The 27,811-nt window shown below is 47.5% G+C and overlaps 1 protein-coding gene across 1 annotated transcript in view; it reads right to left on the reverse strand.

Moving 5' to 3' along the window:
• Positions 1-27,811, reverse strand: part of LOC123356413 (sodium channel protein type 4 subunit alpha-like) — a 140,856-nt gene that overhangs the window by 71,923 nt on the left and 41,122 nt on the right. Inside the window, exons 6-9 of the mRNA XM_044999658.1 lie at positions 22,115-22,399; positions 20,472-20,535; positions 4,667-4,808; positions 3,016-3,228 (exon numbers count right to left, since the gene is read on the reverse strand). Coding sequence (XP_044855593.1) covers positions 3,016-3,228; positions 4,667-4,808; positions 20,472-20,535; positions 22,115-22,399 — 704 coding nt within the window. The remainder of the gene's footprint in view (positions 1-3,015; positions 3,229-4,666; positions 4,809-20,471; positions 20,536-22,114; positions 22,400-27,811) is intronic.

Below are 27,811 nucleotides of genomic sequence, written 5' to 3' on the forward strand. Positions count from 1 at the left end.
CATTGCCAGCAGATCAAGGGAAGTGATTATTCCCCTCTATTCAGCAATGGTGAGGCCACATCTGGAGTATTACATCCAGTTTTGGGCCCCACACTACAGAAAGGATGTGGACAAATTGGAGAGAGTCCAGCAGAGGGAAACGAAAATGATCAGGGGGCTGGGGCACATGACTTACGAGGAGAGGTTGAGGGAACTGGGCTTGTTTAGGCTTCAGAAGAGAAGAGTGAGGGGGGATTTGATAGCTGCTTTCAACTACCTGAAAGGGGGTTCGAAAGAGGATGGAGCTCAGCTGTTTTCAGTGGTGGCAGATGACAGAATAAGGAGCAATGGTCTCAAGTTGCAATGGGGGAGGTCTAGGTTGGATATTAGGAAACACTATTTCACTAGGAGGGTGGTGAAGCACATCTCCTCTGGTAGGAAGAGAAGCTGGATATGACCCTTTGGCAGGGCATGGATTAGCCACTTCCTTATCTGAATGAATGTGGAGGGGAAGCAAGTTGGGGGTGTATTTAATGACAGCACACTCGGTTTGTATGAAGTTCTCTTGCCAAAGGTGGGTGAGCATTAGCATTGGACACCATTTTTTCATCAAAGTGGTTTTTTGATTAAACATACCATTTTTGTTCAAATGGACTCATTTAGAGAAACTTATTGATTCTGATGAAATGTTAATTCCCCCCTCCCATGCCACCACCATGACGCAGAGCACTTTGATCATGTTGAAATGGCCCGTTTTGACATTTTTTGGAGCAGCATGTTTCCATTTTTATTTCAATATGACTCTTTGGCAGAAAATTCATGGTGTTTAAATCATTTTTTAAAAAAGTTTTAAAAGCCTAACAAAGCGTTTTTATTTTATCAAAACAAAACGTTTCAATCAACCCCAAACCATTTTTTTCTGAATTTAGTTCACAGGAAATGTCAGTGTTTTGGTGTTCATTCCATTTCGGAATGGAACAAAATCACAGCATTTCGGGTTCACACTCAGCTGCGCTGAGCGTCATTATCCCAGTTTTATAGTCTCCCCCCATCTACAGGCTGGGGTAATAATAAATAAAACCGCACTGAGGTGTCTGGAGGGTTCATTAATTAACGTAGGGCTTTGAAAATGAAAAGCAGGAAATGGGATTAGTATTATCATTGCAAAGATCTAGGCATGGCCCCATCCTAACCCTGCACACTCCCTGCACCCTTGACCCTTTGGCAGGGCATGGGTTAGCCACTTCCTTAGCTGGTTGGGCGGGGGGAAAGCAAGTTGGGGGTGTATTTAATGACAGCACATTGGGCCCTTATGAAGGTCTCTTGCCAAAGGTGGGTGAGCATTAGAGTTCAGCTATGAACTTTGCACCTTAGGTCGTCCCTGCAGAGAACAGTGATGGGCAGACACCAAGGTCTCCAAGGGAAAGCGAACCATCTCCACGTAGGACACGGTAGCGAAACATGGGCTGGAAACAGACATCCTGGTTCAACTGCTGGGGGATCAGAGGCAGATGACTGAGACAGCAAATCACAATTTTGCATTTTTCTTGATCAGTGAGGAAGTTGGTCATTTGTTCAACCAAAAATTAGATTTGCAGGGATGGGTCATGGGGAAAAATCGGGAAGAAGCCAGCAAGGGCCAAAATGGTGATTAGAGGATATTAAAAATGACAAGTACCTGGAGCAGACACCGGCAAGGCAGCTGTGTCAGATGCTGGAGAAGCTTTTGCCCATATTTTACAGGCTTGCTATGTGTAGGGAGTGCACGTAGTGATGGGCTCGCTGAGGGGAAGGGAAGATGAGGAAGAGGGGAGGGAGAGAGGCCCACTGGGCAGAAGAGTGAACCGAGCCAGTGGTAGGGGGAGGTGGGAACTAACAGCCAACAGCAACACAGCAAATGAGACAAGAAATTCTAGGCTGCAGCTAAGGAGCCCTTGTCACAATAGATGACAGGGGGTTCAAACGTGGCCTTAAGCCACCTCCCGCCTCCAGATCCTGGGCCATTCCTTGAGTGTAAGATAGACCTGCCTGAGGGTCACTCTAACGTGCACCTGCTGCAATGCCTGACAGCACCAGGATGCGGGGATGCCTAGGCCACACCCCTATTGCTCTGGCCACACCCCCTAGGCAAGCTTCAGGGAGCAGGGGCTGAGAAGCTGCTCAGGGCAGAGCAGCTACAGTGCAACCAGTAAGGTTGCCAACCCTCCAGGTTTGTCCTGGAGTCTCCAGGAATTAAAGATGAATCTTTAATGAACGATTATGTCATGTGATGAAACCTCCAGGAACACATCCTACCAAAACGGACAACCTTACAGCCCAGGATCGGAGCCCCAGAGGCTGCGTTTCAGAGCGGAGTGAAGGATGGTGCCAGAAGGCTGTGAAGGCCCTTCCCATCTGCTGCTCACAATGTGGGCAGGACCCCTGAGGCTGCTGGGTGTGGTGCCTAGGGGTGAGTCCAATGGGGAGGTGGGAGGAGTTGGGACTGGACATCCCTAAGTTACCTACTTCAGGTCTGCCTGGCACAGGCTGCTTTGAGAAAGGAGCCAAGAGGATTTGGGGACTTCAGCCCAGCCCTGCAAGCTCCTCCCAGCTCTGGCAGGGAATGGCCACACAGAACTGCCAGGCTTCTGAGCCACATTTGCACCCCGTCCTCTGTCGGGCTGGGGGCTCCTTAGCTTCAGTGGAGGACCCCGTAGCCTGGATTTCTCATCCCATCTTTGGGGATGACATTGGCTGTTAGTTCTCTGTAATCCCACCCCTCCCTACCACTGCCACTGGCTGAGCTCACTCTTCCGCCCAGTGCCTCCCCTTTTCCTCATCTTCCCTTCCCCTTGGTGTCCCCTTCCTTTGATCCTTCCCACTCAACCCCCTACACTTGGCAGCCCGAGCTGTAGAGTCCACTCTGGCACTAGTTCCAGCTCTGCCCTGTCAACTGGTCCGGGTGGCTTGCTCCCAGCTTCAGTACAGACCTAGACTCTGGCCCCACATTCTTAGTGCGCCCAATCCCCATGACAGCCAGGCCCCCGTAGCACTGACCAGTTTCTCTTGTTCCTCCTGATGCTTCTTCAGCTGCTCCAGGAGCTGCTGAAACTCCTTCTCTCTCTGCTGCTCCTCCAGCATGGTAGCATCGTTTTGCTCGGCATAGGCCATCGCTACAACAGCCAGGATCAGGTTGATGAGGTAGAAGGAACCAAGGAATATGACCACCACAAAGAAGATCATGTACGTTTTCCCAGCGGCGCGGAGGGTCTGTGGGAAGAAGAGGCATATTCCATCGCAGAAGGTCAGACCACTAGCCTATTAACTCTCTAATTGCTAGGCTACCTTAGTGCCTCCTCCCAGTGATGGGTGTGGCTTTGATTCACCTTCTCCTCACATGACTGAGAGGCCCTTACTTCCAGCTAACCCTCACCTCATCACTTATGCTGCAGTGAGTGTCAGTGGGTTGTGAGTTATGCTACAGTCCCCAGAAACCTCAGCACATCTGGGCTCTCCTCTGGCATGCGCTCTGGGATGGCATGCCTGGTGCTTCCACCACAATTACAGCAGTGGCGTCTGAGGGATGACCGTGAATGAAAACAACAGATCCTCACACTCCTGAGGGGCTGAGAAGCCGAACCTGGATATGGAGGGCAGACTCTGATCATCACAACAGGCTCATCCAAATGCCCCTGGCCCCGGGAGGTCTCAGACTCTGGGTACAGACACAAACTGGCGGGCTCAGTAGAACATGAGTATACCTGTGTGATCTTGCCCTCTAGTGATGCCCCAACAGAGAAGATAGAGGCAGGGCCGGCTCCAGACCCCAGCGCGCCAAGCGTGCGCTTGGGGCGGCGTCCCGCGGGAGGGCGGCGGGCGGCTCCGGTGGACCTCCCGCAGACGTGCCTGCGGAGGGTCCGCTGGTCCCGCGGCTCCAGTGGAGCATCCGCAGGCGTGCCGCCCTGCTTGGGGCGGCGCAAATCCTAGAGCCGCCCCTGGATAGAGGACCTGCTATTCCCACCAGCTGTGAGTTCTCTTTCAGCGCCACCCCCTGTCCTTGCAACTAAGGGCAAAGGTTGCAATCCCAGCTCCCAGTGTGCCTGGGTGAGACTTATTTAGTGGATTGTGATTATGTCTGTTGTCAACTGTAGCATGTGGACTGGTTACATCAGGCCCAGCTCCATGGAAACTATGCCCCATTGCACTTAGCCAGGTGCTCCCTTCCAGCCCAGATGCTTTTGGATGAATATCTATAAGCAACAAGCTCCCACGTGCTTTACACTATGTGACCAGAGGCATGTTTTAGATCTCCCATCCCACAGATGGGCTGGACCCTCCGTCACCACACACAAAACAAGAGTCAGAGGGGTAGCCGTGTTAGTCTGGATCTGTAAAAGCAGCAAAGAGTCCTGTGGCACCTTATAGATTAACAGACGTATTGGAGCATGAGCTTTCGTGAGCGAATACATGCATCCGATGAAGTGGGTATTCACCCACGAAATCTCATGCTCCGGTACGTCTGTTAGTCTATAAGGTGCCACAGGACTCTTTGCTGCTTTTACAAAACAAGAGGAAATTTAAAAAAACAAAAAACCACAATGACCTTTAATTCAAAGGACCCCGCCATGTGTGTGGGGACATGCAATCGAATGCAAGCTATTGCCTCTGCCAGTGGGAAAACCCGAATGAAAGGAAAGAAAGGGCTCACCAGCTGGAAGAGATTCTCCCAATAGTCCTGAGTCATGAGGCGGAAGAGAGAAAGGAAAGCCCAGCTAAAAGTGTCATAGCTGGTGTAGCCATAGTTCGGATTCCTTCCTGCTTTCATACACATGTATCCTTCAGGGCACTTCCTGCCAGCGGGAGCAGAGAGGAGAGGGTATGTTAGTGCTGGGTCCAGCCCCTGCCTGGCCAGGGCAAAAGTGAATCTAGTTTTATGTTCAGAAACTTGAGGCGGGTGCAAGGTGCAAAGGGCCCAGTTTTAGCTGCACAACCCCAGTGAAGCAAGTGGGCTTGTATAGGGGTGACTCAAGGCCAGATGGAGAAGCATTCAGTTCAGAGTCAGATCCCCTCTCACACACATACACACACACACAGCTTGCACCAACCCAGCATGCACCAACAGCCATACACATTTGCAGACAATTAAGCCAAGGCTTCCAAAACTGTGTGCTAGGGAAATGGGGTCAGGGTGCGGGGGCTTGCCCCCCCCTAACTGGCACGCCTGGGGTTGAGGTGCGGGGGCAGCAGGAGTATTGGGCAGGTGGATCAGACGCAGGGGAGCCCATTTTTCTGGGGCCCCCCCAATTGGCCGGGGCCCCTGGGCACGGACCCTGTTAGCCCAGTGGCTAATTGACCACTGACCCACACTCCCGAAAGGTGGCTGCTCTAGCTCTGTCTTCGTGGTGCTGTGTGGAAAAACTTGACTGTCCACCCCGGGCTGTCACAGGAAGTTTGAACAGACACTGACACATCCTACTGACTCGGCATTTCGATCTGCACAGTCCCAGCAACCGGAGCCAGCAACATGAGGAGGTGCCATTTGAAGAACTTGTCTTGCTTGCATTGTCACTCCTGTTTCAGGAAACGGGCAGAACTTCCATGAGACTCCAGTGGATGTCCCGGCAGCATTTTCTGGCCCACCAAAGAGCTAATGATGGAGCAGGAGGAGGACACAGACATGGCTGATGCTGCTCATGACTCTTGGCATAGCTGCTGCTGAAGCAGGGCCACAAACATGGACTGGTGGGATCACATCACCATGCAGCTTGCGCCACCCCTCCAGCATAAAGACATGCAGGAGGCAGGCCACTCCGGCCCAGAGGCAGGTTGTTATACCTGTCTGGAAACTGGCTACACCAGACTGCTATAGGGCCATTACTACCCAGCTTGGTGTTGGAAGTCTGGCTGGGGGTAAAGTGGTGGCAGAGGTTTCTGAGGCAGTCAGGCATGTGAGTTACTCCCAATGTGGAGCTATTGCAGACTTTGAGAGAATGGGGTTTCCAGACTGCACTGGGGCCATTGATGGGACTCATGGGCCCATAGTTTGTCTTCCTCAAGAAGCACATGAGGACATGAACCGCAAAGGGCACTGCTCCATTGGTATGCAGGCCCAGGTGGGCCACAGACTCCAATGGATGGATGCCAGCGTGGGCTGCACTGGACAGATCGTGGTGCCGGGGTTTTCTGCCTATTGGGGGGCTACATTCAAGGACAGGCGGGGACACTATTCCCACCAAATGACATCGTCATAAGTGGAGCTACTGTCTCCCCTGTTTACTTGAGGACCTTATGTGCACCCTTTTGCCTTGGCTAATCAAACTGTCCCCTGATCTCAGAGACCTTGGCAAGAGGAGGTTGAATGCCATGCTCAGCCGGCGTCAAATGTGCATTTGGCAGATTGACGTGTTTACAGACCAGCCAGAAAGTGCTGGTGCTGGATGTACCTGGGCACCAGAAGTCAGGGATGCTGCGTGCTCCAGCATGATGGGCTTGCCTGGCCCAAAGGGAAGAGGGAGAACAGCACTGGTATGAATGTGCTTGTGGTGAGGTTGGGGTGGATTGTCTTGGGGGGTCATTTTTGGGGGGAGGGGTTCATTGCCATGCATTGTACTTATGATGTGATCGCTTGTGAACAGGGCTACTAACAGGGAGTTTCGCAAAGGAGTTCAGAAAGGGAGTGGGGGTCCCTTGTCGGTCCTATCTGTGCCCCTTTAGTCCCCTTAAAACCTATAAACCAAACTACATTCAAAACTTCTTGCTTTAAACAACCCTTCCATTAACTAGGAGGCAATGCAGGCAGAAGCCCAGCAGCAGAGTGGGGGCTATCCAGTTTATTGCACTGAGTGTAGCATGTATGATTACCTGCCCTGTGGGTGGGTGGCGTATGTGTGCAGTCGGTGCAAGGAGCTTCTGGCCCTCAGAGACCACGTACGGACTTTGGAGGCCAGGGTGGCGGAACTGGAGGAGCTAAGAGAGGCAGAGAGGTATGTTGATGAGGCTTTCTGGGACACTTTAGAATTGTCCCACCTCCGATCAGACAGCCCCTGCGCTGTTGAGGAGGATGAAAGGCCCAGGGAAGCAGAGTAGTCAATGGGAGCAGAGGGAAACCTTCCCATAGTTGGGACCCTACTTCCAGACGGTGCTGGGGTTGCCTCTCGCACTGAGGTTGCCTCTCCGGGGGAGGGAACTCCAGTTTCTAGGAAAAGGCAGGTGTTAGTAATGGGAGATTCGATCATTAGAAACGTAGATAGCTGGGTTTGTGATGACCGGGAGAACCGTATGGTGACTTGCCTGCCTGGTGCAAAGGTTGCGGATCTCTCGAGGCATCTAGACAGACTTATGTGTAGTGCTGGGGAGGAGCCGGTGGTCGTGGTACATGTAGGTACCAATGACATAGGGAAGGGTAGGAGAGATGTCCCGGAAGCCAAATTTAGGCTGCTAGGGAAGAGACTGAAATCCAGGACCTCTATGGTGGCATTCTCAGAAATGCTCCCAGTTCCACGCGCAGGGCCAGGTAGGCAGGCAGAGGTTCAGAGTCTCAATGCGTGGATGAGACAATGGTGTAGAGAGGAGGGGTTTACGTTCATTAGGAACTGAGGAAACTTCTGGGATGGGAGGAGCCTATACAGGAGAGATGGGCTCCACCTAAACCAAAGTGGATCCAGACTGCTGGCACTAAACATTAAAAAGGTTGCAGAGCAGTTTTTAAACTAGGAGATGGGGGAAAGCCAATTGCTGCAGAGGAGCATGTGGATCGGACACAGACTTCTCTTAGGGAAGAGTCTAATGATAGAGAATCTCCAGGTTATAGTCAGGAGCAGAGGATGGAAGAGGATAATGTAGGGGCCAGATCAGATGATAAACAGTCACATAAAAAAGAATCTGACACATCAGAAAATGGCAGACAAATAAACAGGGACAAGTTTTTAAAGTGCTTGTACACAAATGCTAGAAGTCTAAATAATAAGATGGGTGAACTAGAGTGCCTTGTGATAAAGGAGGATATAGATATAATAGGCATCACAGAAACCTGGTGGACTGAGAGCAACCAATGGGACACAATCATTCCGGGGTACAAAATATATCGGAAGGACAGAACAGGTCGTGAAGGGGAGCGGCACTATATAATAATAGGAGACATAGCAATCTTCTAGAACGGACCCTGAAAGGTCATTGAGTCCAGCCCCCTGCCTTCACTAGCAGGACCAATTTTTGCCCCAGATCCCTAAGTGGCCTCCTCAAGGATTGAACTCACAACCCTGGGTTTAGTAGGCCAATGCTCAAACCACTGAGGTATGCCTCCTCCATAAATATGTTAAAGAAAATGTAGATTCAAATGAAGTAAAAATCGTAAGCGAATCGACATGTTCCATAGAGTCTCTATGGATAGAAATTTCATGCTCTAATAAAAATATAACTTTAGGGATCTATTATCGACCACCTGACCGGGACAGTAATAGTGATGATGAAATGCTAAGGGAAATTAGAGAGGCTATCAAAATTAAGAACCCGATAATAGTGGGGGATTTCAATTATCCCCATATTGACTGGGAACATTTCACTTCAGGACGAAATGCAGAGATAAAATTTCTCGATACTTTAAATGACTGCTTCATGGAGCAGCTGGTACGGGAACCCACAAGGGGAGAGGCAACTCTAGATTTAATCCTGAGTGGAGCGCAGGAGCTGGTCCAAGAGGTAACTATAGCAGGACTGCTTGGAAATAGTGACCATAATACAATAGCATTCAACATCCCTGTGGTGGGAAGAACATCTCAACAGCCCAACACTGTGGCATTTAATTTCAAAACGGGGAACTATGCAAAAATGAGGGGGTTAGTTAAACAGAAGTTAAAAGGTACAGTGACTAAAGTGAAATCCCTGCAAGCTGCATGGGTGCTTTTTAAAGACACCATAATAGTATACCCCAAATTAAGAAACACAGTAAAAGAACTAAAAAAGAGCCATCATGGCTTAACAAGCATGTAAAAGAAGCAGTGAGTGATAAAAAGACTTCCTTTAAAAAGTGGAAGTCAAATCCTAGTGAGGCAAATAGAAAGGAGCATAAACACTGCCAAATTAAGTGCAAGAGTATAATAAGAAAAGCCAAAGAGGAGTTTGAAGAACGGCTAGCCAAAAACTCCAAAGGTAATAACAAAATATTTTTAAGTACATCAGAAGCAGGAAGCCTGCTAAACAACCAGTGGGGCCCCTTGATGATCGAGATACAAAAGGAGCGCTTAAAGACGATAAAGTCACTGCAGAGAAACTAAATGGATTCTTTGCTTCAGTCTTCACGGCTGAGGATGTTAGGGAAATTCCCAAACCTGCGCTGGCTTTTGTAGGTGACAAATCTGAGGAACTGTCACAGATTAAAATGTCACTAGAGGAGGTTTTGGAATTAATTGATAAACTCAACATTAACAAGTCACCGGGACCAGATGGCATTCACCCAAGAGTTCTGAAAGAACTCCAATGTGAAGTTGCGGAACTATTAACTAAGATTTGTAACCTGTCCTTTAAATCGGCTTCGGTACCCAACGACTGGAAGTTAGCTAATGTAATGCCAATATTTAAAAAGGGCTCTAGAGGTGATCCCGGCAATTACAGACTGGTAAGTCTAACATCAGTACCGGGCAAATTAGTCGAAACAATAGTTAAGAATAAAATTGTCAGACACATAGAAAAACATAAACTGTTGAGCGGTAGTCAACATGGTTTCTGTAAAGGGAAATCGTGTCTTACTAATCTATTAGAGTTCTTTGAAGGGGTCAACAAACATGTGGACAAGGGGGATCCAGTGGACATAGTGTACTTAGATTTCCAGAAAGCCTTTGACAAGGTCCCTCACCAAAGGCTGTTACGTAAATTAAGCTGTCTTGGGATAAAAGGAAAGGTCCTTTCATGGATTGAGAACTGGTTAAAGGACAGGGAACAAAGGGTAGGAATTAATGGTAAATTCTCAGAACGGAGAGGGGTAACTAGTGGTGTTCCCCAAGGGTCAGTCCTAGGACCAATCCTATTCAATTTATTCATAAATGATCTGGAGAAAGGGGTAAACAGTGAGGTGGCAAAGTTTGCAGATGATACTAAACTGCTCAAGATAGTTAAGACCAAAGCAGACTGTGAAGAACTTCAAAAAGATCTCACAAAACTAAGTGATTGGGCAACAAAATGGCAAATGAAATTTCATGTGGATAAATGTAAAGTAATGCACATTCGAAAAAATAACCCCAACTATACATACAATATGATGGGGGCTAATTTAGCTACAACGAGTCAGGAAAAAGATCTTGGCGTCATCATGGATCGTTCTCTGAAGATGTCCACGCAGTGTGCAGAGGCGGTCAAAAAAGCAAACAGGATGTTAGGAATCATTAAAAAGGGGATAGAGAATAAGACTGAGAATATATTATTGCCCTTATATAAATCCATGGTACGCCCACATCTCGAATACTGTGTACAGATGTGGTCTCCTCACCTCAAAAAAGATATACTGGCACTAGAAGAGGTTCAGAAAAGGGCAACTAAAATGATTAGAGGTTTGGAGAGGGTCCCATATGAGGAAAGATTAAAGAGGCTAGGACTCTTCAGCTTGGAAAAAAGGAGACTAAGGGGGGATATGATAGAGGTATATAAAATCATGAGTGATGTGGAGAAAGTGGATAAGGAAAAGTTATTTACTTATTCCCATAATACAAGAACTAGGGGTCACCAAATGAAATTAATGGGCAGCAGGTTTAAAACAAATAAAAGGAAGTTCTTCTTCACACAGAGCACAGTCAACTTGTGGAACTCCTTACCTGAGGAGGTTGTGAAGGCTAGGACTATAACAATGTTTAAAAGAGAACTGGATAAGTTCATAGTGGTTAAGTCCATAAATGGCTATTAGCCAGGATGGGTGAGGAATGGTGTCCCTAGCCTCTGTTCGTCAGAGGATGGAGATGGATGGCAGGAGAGAGATCACTTGATCATTGCCTGTTAGGTTCACTCCCTCTGGGGCACCTGGCATTGGCCACTGTCGGTAGACAGATACTGGGCTAGATGGACCTTTGGTCTGACCCGGTACGGCCTTTCTTATGTTCTTATGTTCTTATGACAGAGGAAGGTGGGGGGTGGATTCCCAGTCTGGATTGATGTACATAGCTGATCGATGTACAGATTGATGTAGATAACTGTGTTGTGCCTTTGCATACAAGTGTCCAACTGTCCCCGGATCATGTGCTTACCTTATTATTTGAAATACACATTATGGGATGGGATGCAGGGATGGTCAGAACATTTCTTAACAAAATAAAACCCTTTATTGTTAAACATTTATTAGAAAAGAACAGCTGCCATGAGGACTCCAAAACACCAGTAACACCAAAACCTTTGAAAAAACCAGGAACAAAGTGCAGACAGTGAAACCACCCTCCAGACAGAAAGCCCCAACCTGGGCTCCCGCTCTCCTTTCCCTTCCTTCCTCATTTGCTGCAAACTTGGTGCCGGGGCAGCATCTGCAGGGAGGAGTTCAGCCTGGAGGGCTGCATGGGGCACACCTGCCCTGTCCAGCGGTGATAGCGTCCGATTGCATGGACCACCCAGCCATGGAGCTGTCCCAGCTGTTTCTGGATTGCAGCACGGGGTACCAAGGTGGGGCGCAGATCGTGGGGTGGGCAATGCAAGGGAAGCTGGGACTCTTGTGTCCATTAGTGATAGCAGCTGCTCAGACAGCTCTTTCTGCTGAGCTCGGTCCTTCTCCCTTAGCCACCGGGCCTGTCCCAGGAACCGCAAAGCAAATGCTCCCATGCTGCAGCCCTGTCCTCAAGCTGTGCCAGCCTGAACCTTTCCTCTTGCCTCATGCTGCCTTCCTCTAGCTGCAGGTCCCTGTCTTTGGTCCTGGGCCTGCATGTTGGCCCTGTCCAGAATGTGAACTAGGCTTCTGCTGCAGTGCGGGCGAGCTCAGGAGTCCTGCAGCCAGTAGAGGTCGAGGGGCCTGGAACAGGACAGGTCACAGCGGGTTGTTGTCTCAAACAGCTCAGCGCAGGAGCACAGAAAAAATCCTCTTGGAATGTCAAAGACATTAAATGTTACTGAACTTCAGCTCATTGGGAGATGGATGCTTCGGGAAGCTGGCACCGCCCTGGACACAACCGGGTTAATGGCAGCAAAAGATGTGCACTGAGAATGGGGAGTTAAAACACAGCTGGGTTTTTTCTAAAAACTGCAGCCCACCTGGGGCTCTGGGGGAGCTGAGTGGCCACATCATCGCTATCATTTCCGGCATGCCTCATTTTGGAGAACACAGTAGTGCCTGTGGTGGCCAAGAGATTTTGTTCCAAGCTGCCAGTGGGAAAGCAGCCACATATGCTACCAAAGTATTCAAATGGATGGCGACTGAACAGCACACCTATGAGCGGAGTGGGCTGCTCAGCTACCAAGGTGGCCCTGGGAAATACGCCTTTCCCAAAATGGGACTGTCTATCTGGAGTTCCTGCTATGGGAAAAGTTAGCAGCTATCAGCACCCAGGATTGGGTCAAAAGTAATGAGGGAATGAACAGGATGCTGCATTAGCATACGCATGGTTCGGTGCTTCCTCAAGGCTTCCAACATAGCCTGTTATGACTGGATGCAAACACACAGACCTGCACTGCCATCCGCCTTACATCCCCCCCACCAGCACATTTCTGGACTGAATTCAACCCCCTCCCCAGTTGTATTTGGGAGAAATGATTTCATCATCCATGGATGGCATGGACTGCATTTAACAGAAATGGGTGAGATTTGAAAATGGATTACATTTCAACCGCCCCTGAGCCCCAGTTCACTCTTTGGGTGGCTTGTCAAGCTGGTGGGGTTGAGTGGAGCAGTGTGCATACATGGAAGGCAATTTCATAGAATCATAGAATATCAGTGCATGGGATTCTTCCATCCTAGGTGGAAGGGCCCTCAGGAGGTCATCTAATCCAACCCCCTGCTCAAAGACAAATTAGAGGATTGGGCCAAAAGAAACCTGATGAGGTTCAACAAGGATAAGTGCAGAGTCCTGCACCTAGGATGGAAGAATCCCATTCACTGTTACAGACTAGGGACCGAATGGCTAGGAAGCAGTTCTGCAGAAAAGGACCTAGGGGTTACAGTGGATGAGAAGCTGGATATGAGTCAACAGTGTGCCCTTGTTGCCAAGAAGGCTAATGGCATTTTGGGCTGTATAAGTAGGGGCATTGCCAGCAGATCGAGGGACGTGATCATTCCCCTCTATTCGACATTGGTAACGCCTCATCTGGAGTACTGTGTCCAGCTTTGGGCCCCACACTACAAGAAGGATGTGGAAAAATTGGAAAGAGTCCAGCAGAGGGCAACAAAAATGATTAGGGGGCTGGAGCACATGACTTATGAGGAGAGGCTGAGGGAACTGGGATTGTTTAGTCTGCAGAAGAGAAAAATGAGGAGGGATTTGATAGCTGCTTTCAACTACCTGAAAGGGGTTCCAAAGAGGATGGATCTGTTCTCAGTGGTAGCAGATGACAGAACAAGGAGCAATGGTCTCAAGTTGCAGTGGGGGAGATTTAGGTTGGATATTAGGAAAAACACTTTTTCACTAGGAGGCTGGTGAAGAACTGGAATGGGTTACCTAGGGAGGTGGTGGAAACTCCTTCCTTAGGAGTTTTTTAAGGTCAGGCTTGACAAAGCCCTGTCTGGGATGATTTAAGTGGGAATTGAATCATAGAATATTAGGGTTGGAAGAGACCTCAGGAGGTCACCTCTTCTAAACCCCCTGCTCAAAGCAGGACCAATCTCCAGATTTTCACCCCAGTTCCTCAAATGGCCCCCTCAAGGATTGAACTCAAAACCCTGGGTTTTGCAGACCAATGCTCAAACCACTGAGCGATCCCTCCCCCTGCTTTGAGTGGAGGGTTGGACTAGATGACCTCCTGAGGTCCCTTCCAACCCTGATATTCTATGATTCTATGGCCAACCCCAACTAAATCATTATCTCCAGACTGATTCTGGCCTGCATATTTATACCTGCCTCTGGAAATTTCCATAACATGCATCTGACGAGGTGGGTATTCACTCACGAAAGCTTATGCTCCAATACATCCATTAGTCTGTAAGGTGCCACAGGACTCTTTCTTGCTTTTTACAGATTCAGACTAACACCTCTACCCCTCTGATACTTCTTTTTTGTGTTTAAGATCAGCAAGGATTTCACTGTTCAGCCAAGCTGGTCGCCTGCCATATTTACTATTCTTTCTACTCACCGGGATGGTTTGTTCCTGCAACCTCAATAAGGCAGGGCCGCCCAGAGGATTCAGGGGGCCTGGGGTCTTTGGCAGCGGGGGGCCCCACTTCAGCGGTAATTCAGCGGCAGGAGGTTCTTCCACTCTGGGACCCACCGCAGAAGTGCCCTGAAGACCCGCGGCGGGGGCCCCCCACCGCTGACTTACCGCCGAAGACCCGGAGCAGAAGAAGCTCCGGGGGCCCGAGCCCCGTGAGAGTTTTTCAGGGCCCCCGGAGCAAGTGAAGGACCCTGCTCCAGGGCCCCCGAAAAACTCTCATGGGGGTCCCTGCGGGGCCGGGGCCTGGGGCAAATTGCCCCACTTGCCCCCCCTCTGGGCGGCCCTGCAATAAGGATTCTTTAAAATACAGCCAGCTCTCCTGGACTCCTTTGCCCCTCATGTTATTCTTCCAGCAGATCCTGCCCATCAGTTCCCTGAGGGAGTCACAGTCTGCTTTCCTGAAGTCCAGGGTCTCTGTTCTGCTGCTCTCCTTTCTTCCTTGTGTCAGGATCCTGAACTCGACCATCTCCTGGTCACTACCTCCCAGGTTCCCATCCACTTTTGCTTCCCCTACTAACTCTTCCTGGTTTGTGAGCAGCAGGTCAAGAAGAGCTCTGCCCCTAGTTGGTTCCTCCAGGACTTGCGCCAGGAAATTGTCCCCTACGCTTTCCAAAAACTTCCTGGATTGTCTCTGCACCGCTGTATTGCTCTCCCAGCAGATATCGGGGTGATTGAAGTCCCCCATGAGAACCAGGGCCTGCAATCTAGTAACTTCTGCTAGTTGCTGGAAGAAAGCCTCATCCACCTCATCCCCCTGGTCTGGTGGTCTATAGCAGACTCCCACCACGACATCACCCTTGTTGCTCACACTTCTAAACTTAATCCAGAGACTCTCAGGTTTTTCTTCAGTTTCATACTGGAGCTCTGAGCAGTCATACTGCTCTCTTACATACAATGCAATTCCCCCACCTTTTCTGCCCTGCCTGTCCGTCCTGAAGAGTTTATATCCATCCATGACAGGGATGGGAGGAGCCGATACAGGAGAGATGGGCTCCACCTAAACCAAAGTGGAACCAGACTGTTGGCACTAAACATTAAAAAGGTTGTAGAGCAGTTTTTAAACTAGGAGATGGGGGAAAGCCGACTGCTGCAGAGGAGCGTGTGGATCGGACACTGACTTCTCTTAGGGGAGAGTCTGATGATAGAGAATCTCCAGGTTATAGTCAGGAGCAGAGGACTGAAAAGTATAATGTAAGGACCGGATCAGATGATAAACAGTCACATAAAAAAGAATCTGGCACATCAGAAAAGGGCAGGCTAATAAACAGGGACAAGTTTCTAAAGTGCTTGTACACAAATGCCAGAAGTCTAAATAATAAGATGGGTGAACTAGAGTGCCTTGTGATAAAGGAGGATATAGATATAATAGGCATCACAGAAACCTGGTGGACTGAGAGCAATCAATGGGACACAATCATTCCGGGGTACAAAATATATCGGAAGGACAGAACAGGCCGTGCAGGGGGAGAGTGGCACTATATGTGAAAGAAAGTGTAGATTCAAATGAAGTAAAAATCTTAAGGGAATCCACATGTTCCATAGAGTCTCTATGGATAGAAATTTCATGCTCTAGTAAAAATATAACATTAGGGATCTATTATCGACCACCTGACCAGGACAGTAATAGTGATGATGAAATGCTAAGGGAAATTAGAGAGGCTATCAAAATTAAGAACCCGATAATAGTGGGGGATTTCAATTATCCCCATATTGACTGGGAACATTTCACTTCAGGATGAAATGCAGAGATAAAATTTCTCGATACTTTAAATGACTGCTTCATGGAGCAGCTGGTACGGGAACCCACAAGGGGAGAGGCAACTCTAGATTTAATCCTGAGTGGAGCGCAGGAGCTGGTCCAAGAGGTAACTATAGCAGGACCGCTTGGAAATAGTGACCATAATACAATAGCATTCAACATCCCTGTGGTGGGAAGAACACCTCAACAGCCCAACACTGTGGCATTTAATTTCAAAAGGGGGAACTATACAAAAATGAGGGGGTTAGTTAGACAAAAGTTAAAAGGTACAGTGACTAAAGTGAAATCCCTGCAAGTTGCATGGGCCCTTTTTAAAGACACCATAATAGAGGCCCAACTTCAATGTATACCCCAAATTAAGAAAAACAGTAAAAGAACTAAAAAAGAGCCACCGTGGCTTAACAACCATGTAAAAGAAGCAGTGAGAGATAAAAAGACTTCCTTTAAAAAGTGGAAGTCAAATCCTAGTGAGGCAAATAGAAAGGAGCACAAACACTGCCAACTTAAGTGCAAGAGTGTAATAAGAAAAGCCAAAGAGGAGTTTGAAGAACGGCTAGCCAAAAACTCCAAAGGTAATAACAAAATGTTTTTTAAGTACATCAGAAGCAGGAAGCCTGTTAAACAACCAGTGGGGCCCCTTGATGATCAAAATACAAAAGGAGCGCTTAAAGGCGATAAAATCATTGCGGAGAAACTAAATGGATTCTTTGCTTCAGTCTTCACGGCTGAGGATGTTAGGGAGATTCCCAAACCTGAGCTGGCTTTTGTAGGTGACAAATCTGAGGAACTGTCACAGAATGAAGTGTCACTAGAGGAGGTTTTGGAATTAATTGATAAACTCAACATTAACAAGTCACTGGGACCAGATGGCATTCACCCAAGAGTTCTGAAAGAACTCAAATGTGAAGTTGCGGAACTATTAACTAAGGTTTGTAACCTGTCCTTTAAATCGGCTTCGGTACCCAATGACTGGAAGTTAGCTAATGTAACGCCAATATTTAAAAAGGGCTCTAGGGGTGATCCCGGCAATTACAGACCGGTAAGTCTAACGTCAGTACCGGGCAAATTAATTGAATAAAGAATAAAATTGTCAGACACATAGAAAAACATAAACTCTTGAGCAATAGTCAACATGGTTTCTGTAAAGGGAAATCGTGTCTTACTAATCTATTAGAGTTCTTTGAAGGGGTCAACAAACATGGGGACAAGGGGGACACGGTGGACATAGTGTACTTAGATTTCCAGAAAACCTTTGACAAGGTCCCTCACCAAAGGCTCTTACGTAAATTAAGCTGTCATGGGATAAAAGGGAAGGTCCTTTCATGGATTGAGAACTGGTTAAAGGACAGGGAACAAAGGGTAGGAATTAATGGTAAATTCTCCGAATGGAGAGGGGTAACTAGTGGTGTTCCCCAAGGGTCAGTCCTAGGACCAATCCTATTGAATTTATTCATAAATGATCTGGAGAAAGGGGTAAACAGTGGGGTGGCAAAGTTTGCAGATGATACTAAACTACTCAAGATAGTTAAGACCAAAGCAGATTGTGAAGAACTTCAAAAAGATCTCACAAAACTAAGTGATTGGGCAACAAAATGGCAAATGAAATTTCATGTGGATAAATGTAAAGTAATGCACATTGGAAAAAATAACCCCAACTATACTTACAACATGATGGGGGCTAATTTAGCTACAACGAGTCAGGAAAAAGATCTTGGCGTCATCGTGGATAGTTCTCTGAAGATGTCCACGCAGTGTGCAGAGGCGGTCAAAAAAGCAAACAGGATGTTAGGAATCATTAAAAAGGGGATAGAGAATAAGACTGAGAATATATTATTGCCCTTATATAAATCCATGGTACGCCCACATCTCGAATACTGTGTACAGATGTGGTCTCCTCACCTCAAAAAAGATATTCTAGCACTAGAAAAGGTTCAGAAAAGGGCAACTAAAATGATTAGGGGTTTAGAGAGAGTCCCATACGAGGAAAGATTAAAGAGGCTAGGACTCTTCAGAGAAAGTGAATAAGGAAAAGTTATTTACTTATTCCCATAATACAAGAACTAGGGGTCACCAAATGAAATTAATAGGCAGCATGTTTAAAACAAATAAAAGGAAGTTCTTCTTCACGCAGCGCACAGTCGACTTGTGGAACTCCTTACCTGAGGAGGTTGTGAAGGCTAGGACTATAACAATGTTTAAAAGGGGACTGGATAAATTAATGGTGGCTAAGTCCATAAATGGCTATTAGCCAGGACGGGTAAGAATGGTGTCCCTAGCCTCTGTTCGTCAGAGGATGGAGACGGATGGCAGGAGAGAGATCACTTGATCATTGCCTGTTAGGTTCACTCCCTCTGGGGCACCTGGCATTGGCCACTGTCGGTAGACAGATACTGGGCTAGATGGACCTTTGGTCTGACCCGGTACGGCCTTTCTTATGTTCTTATGTTCTTATGCTCCATCCATGTGAGTTATCCCACCAAGTCTCTGTTATTCCAATCACATCATTGTTCCTTGACTATGCCAGGACTTCCAGTTCTCTCTGCTTGTTTCCCAGGCTTCTTGCATTTGTGTATAAGCACCTAAGATAACTCGCTGATTGTCCCGCTTTCTCAGTATGAGACAGGAGTCCTCCCCTCTTGCACTCTCCTGCTCATGCTTCCTCCCGGTAACCCATTTCCCCACTTACCTCAGGGCTTTGGTCTCCTTCCCCCGGTGAATCTAGTTTAAAGCCCTCCTCACTAGGTTAGCCAACCTGCTTGCGAAGATGCTCTTCCCTCTCTTCGTGAGGTGGAGCCCGTCTCTGCCTAGCACTCCTCCTTCTTGGAATATCATCCCATGGTCAAAGAATCCAAAGCCTTCTCTCCGACACCACCTGGACACCACCTGCATAGCCATTCGTTGACTTCCACGATTCGAGGGTCTCTAACCAGGCCTTTTCCTTGCACAGGGAGGGTGGACGAAGTTTAAGGTTGTTATTTTTAACAAACCAGAATGTCCTAAGAAAATGTGTGCCTTTCTAGTAAAACTTCACTTTTCATTGCTTGCTTTCCTGATTGTGTTTCCTGAGCTCCATGTTGAATTCCATGTGGTGGGAGGGAGGTGGGGGGTGCCAGTGTGCTGGCATGCCATCTGCCATTAGCGGATACAGGATGCTACCCAGGACTTGCATTGGTTCATGGACTGGAAATCCCCCCCATTTCCAATTCCTAATTTAATAAACACAAAAATGGAGCCAGAAACTTACCAGCGGCTTCTGCCTCTTCACTTTCTGCGGCCAGTTCTACAGCGGCCATTTCTCCGGGGTGGAAGGGGGCATCAAAAAACTCCTCTGGGGCCGGTTTTGTCAGCAGACTCACTTTGTTTTCCTTCTTTGGTAACTGCTGCTGGTTCCCCTCAGTTCCCATGTTGGATTCTGGGGCCAGCAGGTTGCCATGCCGGCTGACCAGGTCATCCTGCACTGCCAGGGGCTCCGTGCTGGGTGCAGTACCTCCCAGAGCCCGGGCTCCAGTCAACACCCAATGTACCCCGCAGTCTCCTAGCCTGCATCCCGAGCCAGACTCAGCTGGCCCGGCCAGCCACGGGTGGTTTATTGAAGTGTAGACATACTCTGAGTGGCCAGATGTTCAAGTGTTGAGCACTTAGCAATTCCCCCTGACTGCTGGGTGGACAGGATGTTTGAAAATGTGGCCACATACTTAGGTATCTAGTTGAGATTTATGATCGAGATTTTCGCAAGTGACTAGTGATTTGGTGTGCATCAGTCAGCACTTCTACCAGCACGAAAACTCTTCATCCCTGTGAGGAGTGCTGGGATTCAGCAACCAAGCCCGCACTGGTTATTGTCTAGCCAATGAGGCTTCCAAGGAGGGCCTCATTAAGGAGAGGAGCTCCTGATTACCAGATCAGATTGGGGCTGGGTAGCTAATGAGCTAATTAGCTTGTTAACTAGGAGACTGGGTAAAAGAGCCCAGGAAGGAAGCGCAAGGCGGTGGGGAAGCAGAAGAGGGAGAGATGAAAGGGTAGCTGGGGCCTGATCCAGGAGATCTCTATGTGGAGAGACCTTTTCCCACCCCTGTCCCTTGGGAGAAGGGCTACTCACAATCCCCAAAAGATTTGTGCCCAGACGTACAATGGGAATTCGTGCCCACAACTAGGGTGACCAGACAGCAAGTGTGAAAAATCAGGAGAGGGGATCGTGGGTAATAGGAGCCTATATAAGAAAAAGATGCAAAAATCGGGACTGTCCCTATAAAATTGAGACATCTGGTCACCCTACCCACAACCCTCTTCTCCAAACTCACACCAGTCACTTCTCGTTGGCCGGTCCGGCTGGGTGCTATCCCCAGACTAAGCCACATCTGGCCTCTTTGTTTCCCTCCCCAGGGGCCGCCCAGCTCTGTTTGTGCCAGTCCGAACAGACCCCACTTACCCGGCATCGCTGCTGTTCCCGCAGAGCAGAGCATCCAGCGAGCCCTCCAGAAAGTAGAAATTCCCTTTGCAATTCAGGAAAAAAGCAAGAAGTGAGAATTGCAGACATTGATTTGCACGTTTGTTTATCATTTGCAATTCTTCAACAAATGGCTAATTGGATTGTGTCCCAGCATAAAGCATTCACCACAGCTATTGCTTCCTAGATTTGCTATTTATATTGTGCTAATTTGCACAGGTGACCTTAGTCACATGGTTTAGTTTCACTTGCCCGACTGGCTGATGCCCAAACCCAGCGACAGCTCTAGAGACAGCCAGCAAGAGTGGTCAGCGCGAATGCTTGTGTGAATACAGGTTAACATTCTCTCTCATGCAAACCAAGGCTCGCTGGTGTGAACGTTCACAGAAGGGGACTAAAAAGACTGGAGAAAGGCCAGCGTCATGGCTCTGCAGGTTTCCAGCTGGGTGAATTTTTGCACATGCCCTGCTGGGAAACTGTGGAAAATAACAAGCACTCTCAGGCCAGCACCAAACTGAGCCCACTACGAGACCGGGAATGCATCAAGCTCATTCCTCTTTGATGTTGCCAGTGATCCACCCAGCCGAGAACCACAGCAGCTGCTGAGACACAGCAAAGAGGGAATTTAATTTCATTTACTGACATGGAGAACATGCCCCTGGGGTCAGGCCCTTCTGGCGGGTGCGGATCAGCAGCCTGAGCCACCTGCATGGAGAAGCAATGAGTCCCCCGCCTTGGGTGTTACCTGATTTGGACTTTGCCCTCTGAATAGCCTGGAGGGACCTATCTGGAGCCTGTTCTGTGCATCCCAATCAATGATTCCTTCCCAGCCCCCATGCCTCTATTAACTAACCAGTGGAGTGTTGAAAAGCCACCCCACATATGGCATTTCAGGCCAGGATGTGTTGCTCTGGTGTGAGCATCTGTTAACCTGAATGCATGGCCAGAATGTGTCACTGCTGTTTGCATAGGTTTCAGTCATTCGTGGATATTGACTTTAACTCCCCTGCTAAGGAGCCTTCTTGTGGAATAAAGCACCTCAGTCAGCATGTAATGTGACCTGCTGCTGAGTTCTGCTGAGTGCTCTAAACAAGATGTGAAAGACTCCAGCCAATACCTATCACACTGCAGCTGTTACTTGGCAGCAACAAGCTGACTAGCAGCTGGTTCTGCCTCTTGTATAAATGTGCCTGCACTGTGGAAGGACCCTGGATATGAAAGCAGTTTCAGAATTCTCTCTCCACCCTTGGTGTGTGGCTCCGTATTCAATAAAGGGTTCCGCCCTTTTGTTTTAAACACTTTCTTTTTTGCCAAAACATTTTGATTTTCTCAACATTTTCTGGTTTTGGACAAAAATATTCATTTATCGTTTCTGGAGTCCACCTCCAGCTTTTGATGTTTGTGGCTAATTTTGATTCGTCATTGGCTTAATCACATGGTGCAAAATTTTCCAAGGATGGTGGATAGTCCTGGATGTTGATTGGCTTAGGAGTGGGGCTGTGAATGGCAGCCAATCCTGGACGTTGATTGGCTGAGGAGAGGGGCTCTGAATGGTGGCGAGGAGTCAATCAGATTGTTTACTTGGTCACATTTTGACAGCAGAGAGAAGACACACAAGTATTTACCTTCATCGTTGATGTAAGAATCCCAGTCAAAGGTCCCATTACTCAACCCAGTTGTGTTGCCATAGAGAGTTGAGTTAGCGAATGTTTCGTTGTCCATTCCAAAGAAGTCCTCTTGCAAAGTGTCATTTATAGGGGGTGGCCACCTGACGCATTTTTGCCGAAGGTTCCCCATGAACAACTGAAGTCCAACCAGTGCAAAAACACTCAGACAGAAGACGGTGAGAATCATGACGTCAGAGAGCTTCTTCACGGACTGTATCAAAGCTCCAACAATTGTCTTCAGCCCTGAGGAGGGAGACATTATTATTGGTGTAGTTATTAATTTGTTAATCATCGATAATGTTCTAATGTTGCTATGGAGCTCATGCATCCCATAAGAGTTGCCCACTGCCCTAACTCCAGACCAACCTGGATTTCAGTGTAAGGCAAGTCCCCTTCCCATAAAAATTCACCTGCCTGTGGTACAATGCTATTATCCAAAGGGTTGGAAATAAAGCGGGGTGAAATTTTTCTGCCAACATGTTTTTTTTCTGGCACAAAATGCAGATTTGGCAACACTAAAGTGTTTTGCAAATTGTTTCAGATAAAACCTGCCCCCAAAATAAAAAAAATAGAAACATTTTGTTTCAACATTTTTAAAATGAAACATTTCAATTTTTCAGTTCAAAACTTTTTGTTTACAAATTTCCGTAGGTTTATATAACAAACATTTAAAACATTTTAAAATGGTCAAAATCAAAACATTGAAATTTTGCTAAAAAAAAAAATCAGAAATGATTTTTTTGACTATTCAGTTCACCAAAATTTTCAAAAAATGTCATTTTCTATTAGTCCTAAAATGTTTTTTTCCTGAGTTTTTGGAATTGCCAGTGAACTGAAAAATCTCTTATTCACAGAGCTCTGTCAGTTCTTTCCTGACCCCACCAGACACCAGCACATGCCCTGACACATTAATTATGCCGTGTAATGAGGCCTGCTGCCCCTGAGATTTTGAATCACTCTGTGCCCGCAAATGGTCCTTTTGATGTGCTAGATCACACAAAAGAACAGGTTTCAGAGTGGTGGCCATGTTAGTCTGTATCAGCAATAACAACAAGGAGTACTTGTGCCACCTTAGAGACTAACACATTTATTTGGGCATAAGCTTTTGTGGGCTAAAACCCACTTCATCAGATGCATGGAGAGGAAAATACAGTAGGAAGATCTATATACACAGTACATGAAAAGATGGGAGTTGCCTTACCAAGTGGGGGTCAGTTCTAACGAGACAATTCAATTAAAGTGGCCATACCGGACGGTCTCTACGCAAAAGAATAAATGGACACAAATCAGACGTCAAGAACTATAACATTCCAAAGCCAGTCGGAGAACACTTCAGTCTCCCTGGACACTCAATAACAGAACTCAAAGTCACAATACTCCAACAAAAAAACTTCAAAAACAGACTCCAATGAGAAACTGCAGAACTGGAATTAATTTGCAAACTGGACACCATCAAATTAGGCCTGAATAAAGACTGAGAGTGGATGGGTCACTACAAAAACTAAAACTAATTTCCCCATGCTAATTTCCCCCTATTGTTACTCACACCTTCTCATCAACTGTTTGATATGGGCCACTTTGATACCACTACTAAAGTTATTTTCCTCCTGTTGATAAGAGCCCACTTTAATTGAATTGTCTCATTAGAACTGACCCCCCACTTGGTAAGGCAACTCCCATCTTTTCATGTACTGTGTATATATATATCTTCTTACTGTATTTTCCACTCCATGCATCTGATGAAGTGGGTTCTAGCCCACGAAAGCTTATGCCCTAATAAATTTGTTAGTCTCTAAGGTGCCACAAGTCCTCCTTGTTGTTTTTACAAAAGAACAGGTTTCACAGACACATTTAAATGGATACTATGGAAACATCCCTAGACTGGCCCTAAAATCTTTCCATCACAGAAGCCGTTACTATTTTCCCCTGATGGTTTCTAACTCCCTTTCATTGTGTGTTTTTCCTCTCATTTGAAACTTGCCAAATAAAATCACAGTTGGTTAAAATGAACAGGAGGAGGTTCTGTGCTGTTGCACCTGGGATGAATTATTTGCTAATCCTGATCTCAGGGCAGAGAATTCTGCTGCGTCCAAAGGAGAGTCTCTCTTCCTGTAACCACTGGGAGAACTTTGAGCTCTGCCAAGCCCTTCCACTCTGCTCTGAACCCTTTGAGCCGGAGAAGTCTTTGTGCTTCTGAGTGACAGTTCGCATTGGGGCTAGGTTACCTCATCTTTTGCTCTGAAAACACAATGGTAGCTTCCTGTCCCAAGCGGGAGCAGGCTATTGAACGGATCCTGAGAGGCCCTTGGGATGTGAAGATATTTATTCCCCTCGTGTGACGCCCAAATTAGTGATAGGACCAAGCCTCAGAATTCATCTCTGGAGCTCAAAACAGTCCCCAAGCACAGGAGTGCTCAGATCCGCCATTTGCTCTGGACCCATTTCATGTCCAAATATATATTGGAGATCAGTTTGTCCCAGTCGCTGTGCCAATATTTCCACCTGTTGAGGTAAAACTCCGATTCGCTAAGGACCCATGTACGTGGGAAAACTGACTGGAATAATGAGAGGAGAATAAACCACTCCTGAATAACTGCCAGTGTAGTGCAGACTCTAGACCAGATAAAGAGATGACATTCCAGATTAATTACTCCACTTGGGAAGTACATTGATTATCCTGGAATAAAAGTGACTTTCATTGCCTCCGCAGATCCCTCACCAGCAAGCCAGCTGGCCCTGCCGTTGGCCTTGGCACCCATTCAAAGCTGTTAGCTATTGAGGGAGTGGGCACAGGCCCATTTGACTCCTACATTGTGCAACTGAGGGAAGATGCAAACCCCAATAATCCTATCCCTGTGCCAGGGGCTTAGGGGAGTCATTGTTTGGTTTTGCTTTTAACCCTTTGACTGGTAGGGAGTTCATAGGGGGATCCCCCATATTATTGTATTTTGGCTGAGGAAGGACTAATCCTGTGGGTAAAACAAGCAGGCTATAGCTGGCATTGGGTCCCCTCTGCCTTGGCAGGCGGTGAAAGAAGCCAGGGCACAAGACTTCTTGTCCTGATGAAATATCTCCAGAGCGTCTTCGACTTGGCCACTCCTGTGATGCCAGGACACTTTCCTGGGTCTTTGCCTGAGGAATGTTAGGATCCATTGGACAAGGTTGGCAGCCGCCCTTGCCAGACACCCTGCTTGCCCAAAGGGTTCTGCACTGTGCCAGCAAGGTAGCCTCCCCCATTGACCCTGAGCTATTGGTGTGCTTCTACCTTATCAAAGCATAGAGCTATGTGTGCTCAGGGTGAGGGTCCAACATCTGGCTCATATTTGGGCACATAGCCAGGTAGTTTGAATTTACACATAACCCAGCGCCATCTGGAGGCTGGGATAAGGTGACCATCAGGAGTCCCAGACTGCATATATTTGCAAAAGTGGCCTCTAAGGGTACGTTTACACTGCAATTAGACACCCACGGCTGGCCCGTGCCAGCTGACTCTGGCTCGCGGGGCTCAGGCTAGGGGGCTGTTTAATTATGATGTTGATGTTTGGGCTCAGGCTGGAGCCTGGGCTCTAAGACACTACGAGATAGTAGGGTCCCAGAGCTTGGGCTGCAGCCTGAGCCCGAATGTCTACACTGCAGTTAAACAGCCCCTGAGCCCTGTGAGCCCGAGTCAGCTGGCACAGGCCAGCCAGGGTGTCTAATTCCACTGCAGACATACCCAACACTGCCAGCCAAATGGTGGGCCTAGAATTACAGGCTCACCTCTTTGTGCTCACAGCTACACACTTTCCCTTCCCTAGCTTTCTGCCTGCACCTAGTTTTGGAGGCCAGGTTGAGACCTAGCTAAAATCAAGGCCAAGACGGCTAAGCACAACTCTGCGGTCAATTAGGGTCATGATTACGCATGTCACAAACCTGTCCCCCTACCCCCCAAACATGGAGATTAGCTTGAGGTCTTTTCCATAATTAAGTCCTTATAGTTCAGTCATTTTGGACTTATCTGAGTGCAGTAAAAATGCTAAATCCTGCTTCTCTTGTTCAAATGAGTTGACCATACTCAGCTGGGTAAGAACAGAAGAACATCATCACATAAGAAGGGCCATGCTGGGTCAGAACAATGGCTCAGCTAGGCCATCCTGTCTCTGACAGAGGGCAATGCCAGATGCTTCAGAGGGAATGAACAGAACAGGGCAATTTATCAAGTGATCCATCCACTGTCACCTACTCCCAGCTTCTGGCAGTCAGAAGTTTAGGGACAACCAGAGTATGGGGTTCTGCTCATGACCATTTTGGCTAAGAGCCATGGATGGACATATCCTCCATGAACTGACATTTTTTAAACTCAGTTATACTTTGGGCCTTCACAACATCTCTTGGCAAGGAGTTACACAGGTTGGCTTTGTATTAGTAGGATTTTATGTTTGTATTTTGTATAATCTAGAATGAAGGATAAAGAATAAGATAATAATGTAGCATGTATTAAATCTATTGATGTATGATTTTACATATCCAGCCAGCCACCCTTTTTGAGTAGCAGAAAGGAATGGCCTAATGTGTCATTGGTAGAGATGCATCAGCCAGAATTTTTTTGTGTTTGGACTTCAAGGCAGAAACAGATCTTTGAGTATCAAAGGGGTAGCCGTGTTAGTCTGGATCTGTAAAAGCAGCAAAGAGTCTTGTGGCAACAGACGTTTGGTAGCATGAGCTTTCGTGGGTGAATACCCACTTCATCGGATGCATGTAGTGGAAATTTCCAGGGGCAGGTATATATAAGCAAGCAAGAAGCAGGCTAGAGATAACGAGGTTAGTTCAATCAGGGAGGATGAGGCCCTGTTCTAGCAGTTGAGGTGTGAAAACCAAGGGAGGAGAAACTGGTTTTGTAGTTGGCAAGCCATTCACAGTCTTTGTTTAATCCTGAGCTGATGGTGTCAAATTTGCACATGAATTGAAGCTCAACAGTTTCTCTTTGAAGTCTGGTCCTGAAGTTTTTTTGCTGCAGGATGGCCACCTTAAGATCTGCTATTGTGTGGCCAGGGAGGTTGAAGTGTTCTCCTACAGGTTTTTCTATATTGCCATTGCTAATATCTGATTTATGTCCATTTATCCTTTTCCGTAGAGACTGTCCAGTTTGGCCAATGTACATAGCAGAGGGGCATTGCTGGCATATGATGGCATATATTACATTGGTGGACGTGCAGGTGAATGAGTCGGTGATGGTGTGGCCGATCTGGTTAGGTCCTGTGATGGTGTCGCTGGTGTAGATATGTGGGCAGAGTTGGCATCGAGGTTTCTTGCATGGATTGGTTCCTGAGCTAGAGTTACTATGGTGCGGTGTGCAGTTACTGGTGAGAATATGCTTCAGGTTGGCAGGTTGTCTGTGGGCGAGGACTGGCCTGCCAAGGCAAAGTGTGGGAAAGTGTGGGATCATTGTCCAGGATGGGTTGTAGATCCCTGATGATGCGTTGGAGGGGTTTTAGCTGGGGACTGTATGTGATGGCCAATGGAGTCCTGTTGGTTTCTTCCTTGGGTTTGTCTTGCAGTAGGAGGCTTCTGGGTACACGTCTGGCTCTGTTGATCTGTTTCCTTATTTCCTCATGCGGGTATTGTAGTTTTGAGAATGCTTGATGGAGATTTTGTAGGTGTTGGTCTCTGTCTGAG

The sequence above is a fragment of the Mauremys mutica genome, chromosome 25 (assembly GCF_020497125.1).
Source record: "Mauremys mutica isolate MM-2020 ecotype Southern chromosome 25, ASM2049712v1, whole genome shotgun sequence".
NCBI lineage: Eukaryota > Metazoa > Chordata > Testudines > Geoemydidae > Mauremys > Mauremys mutica.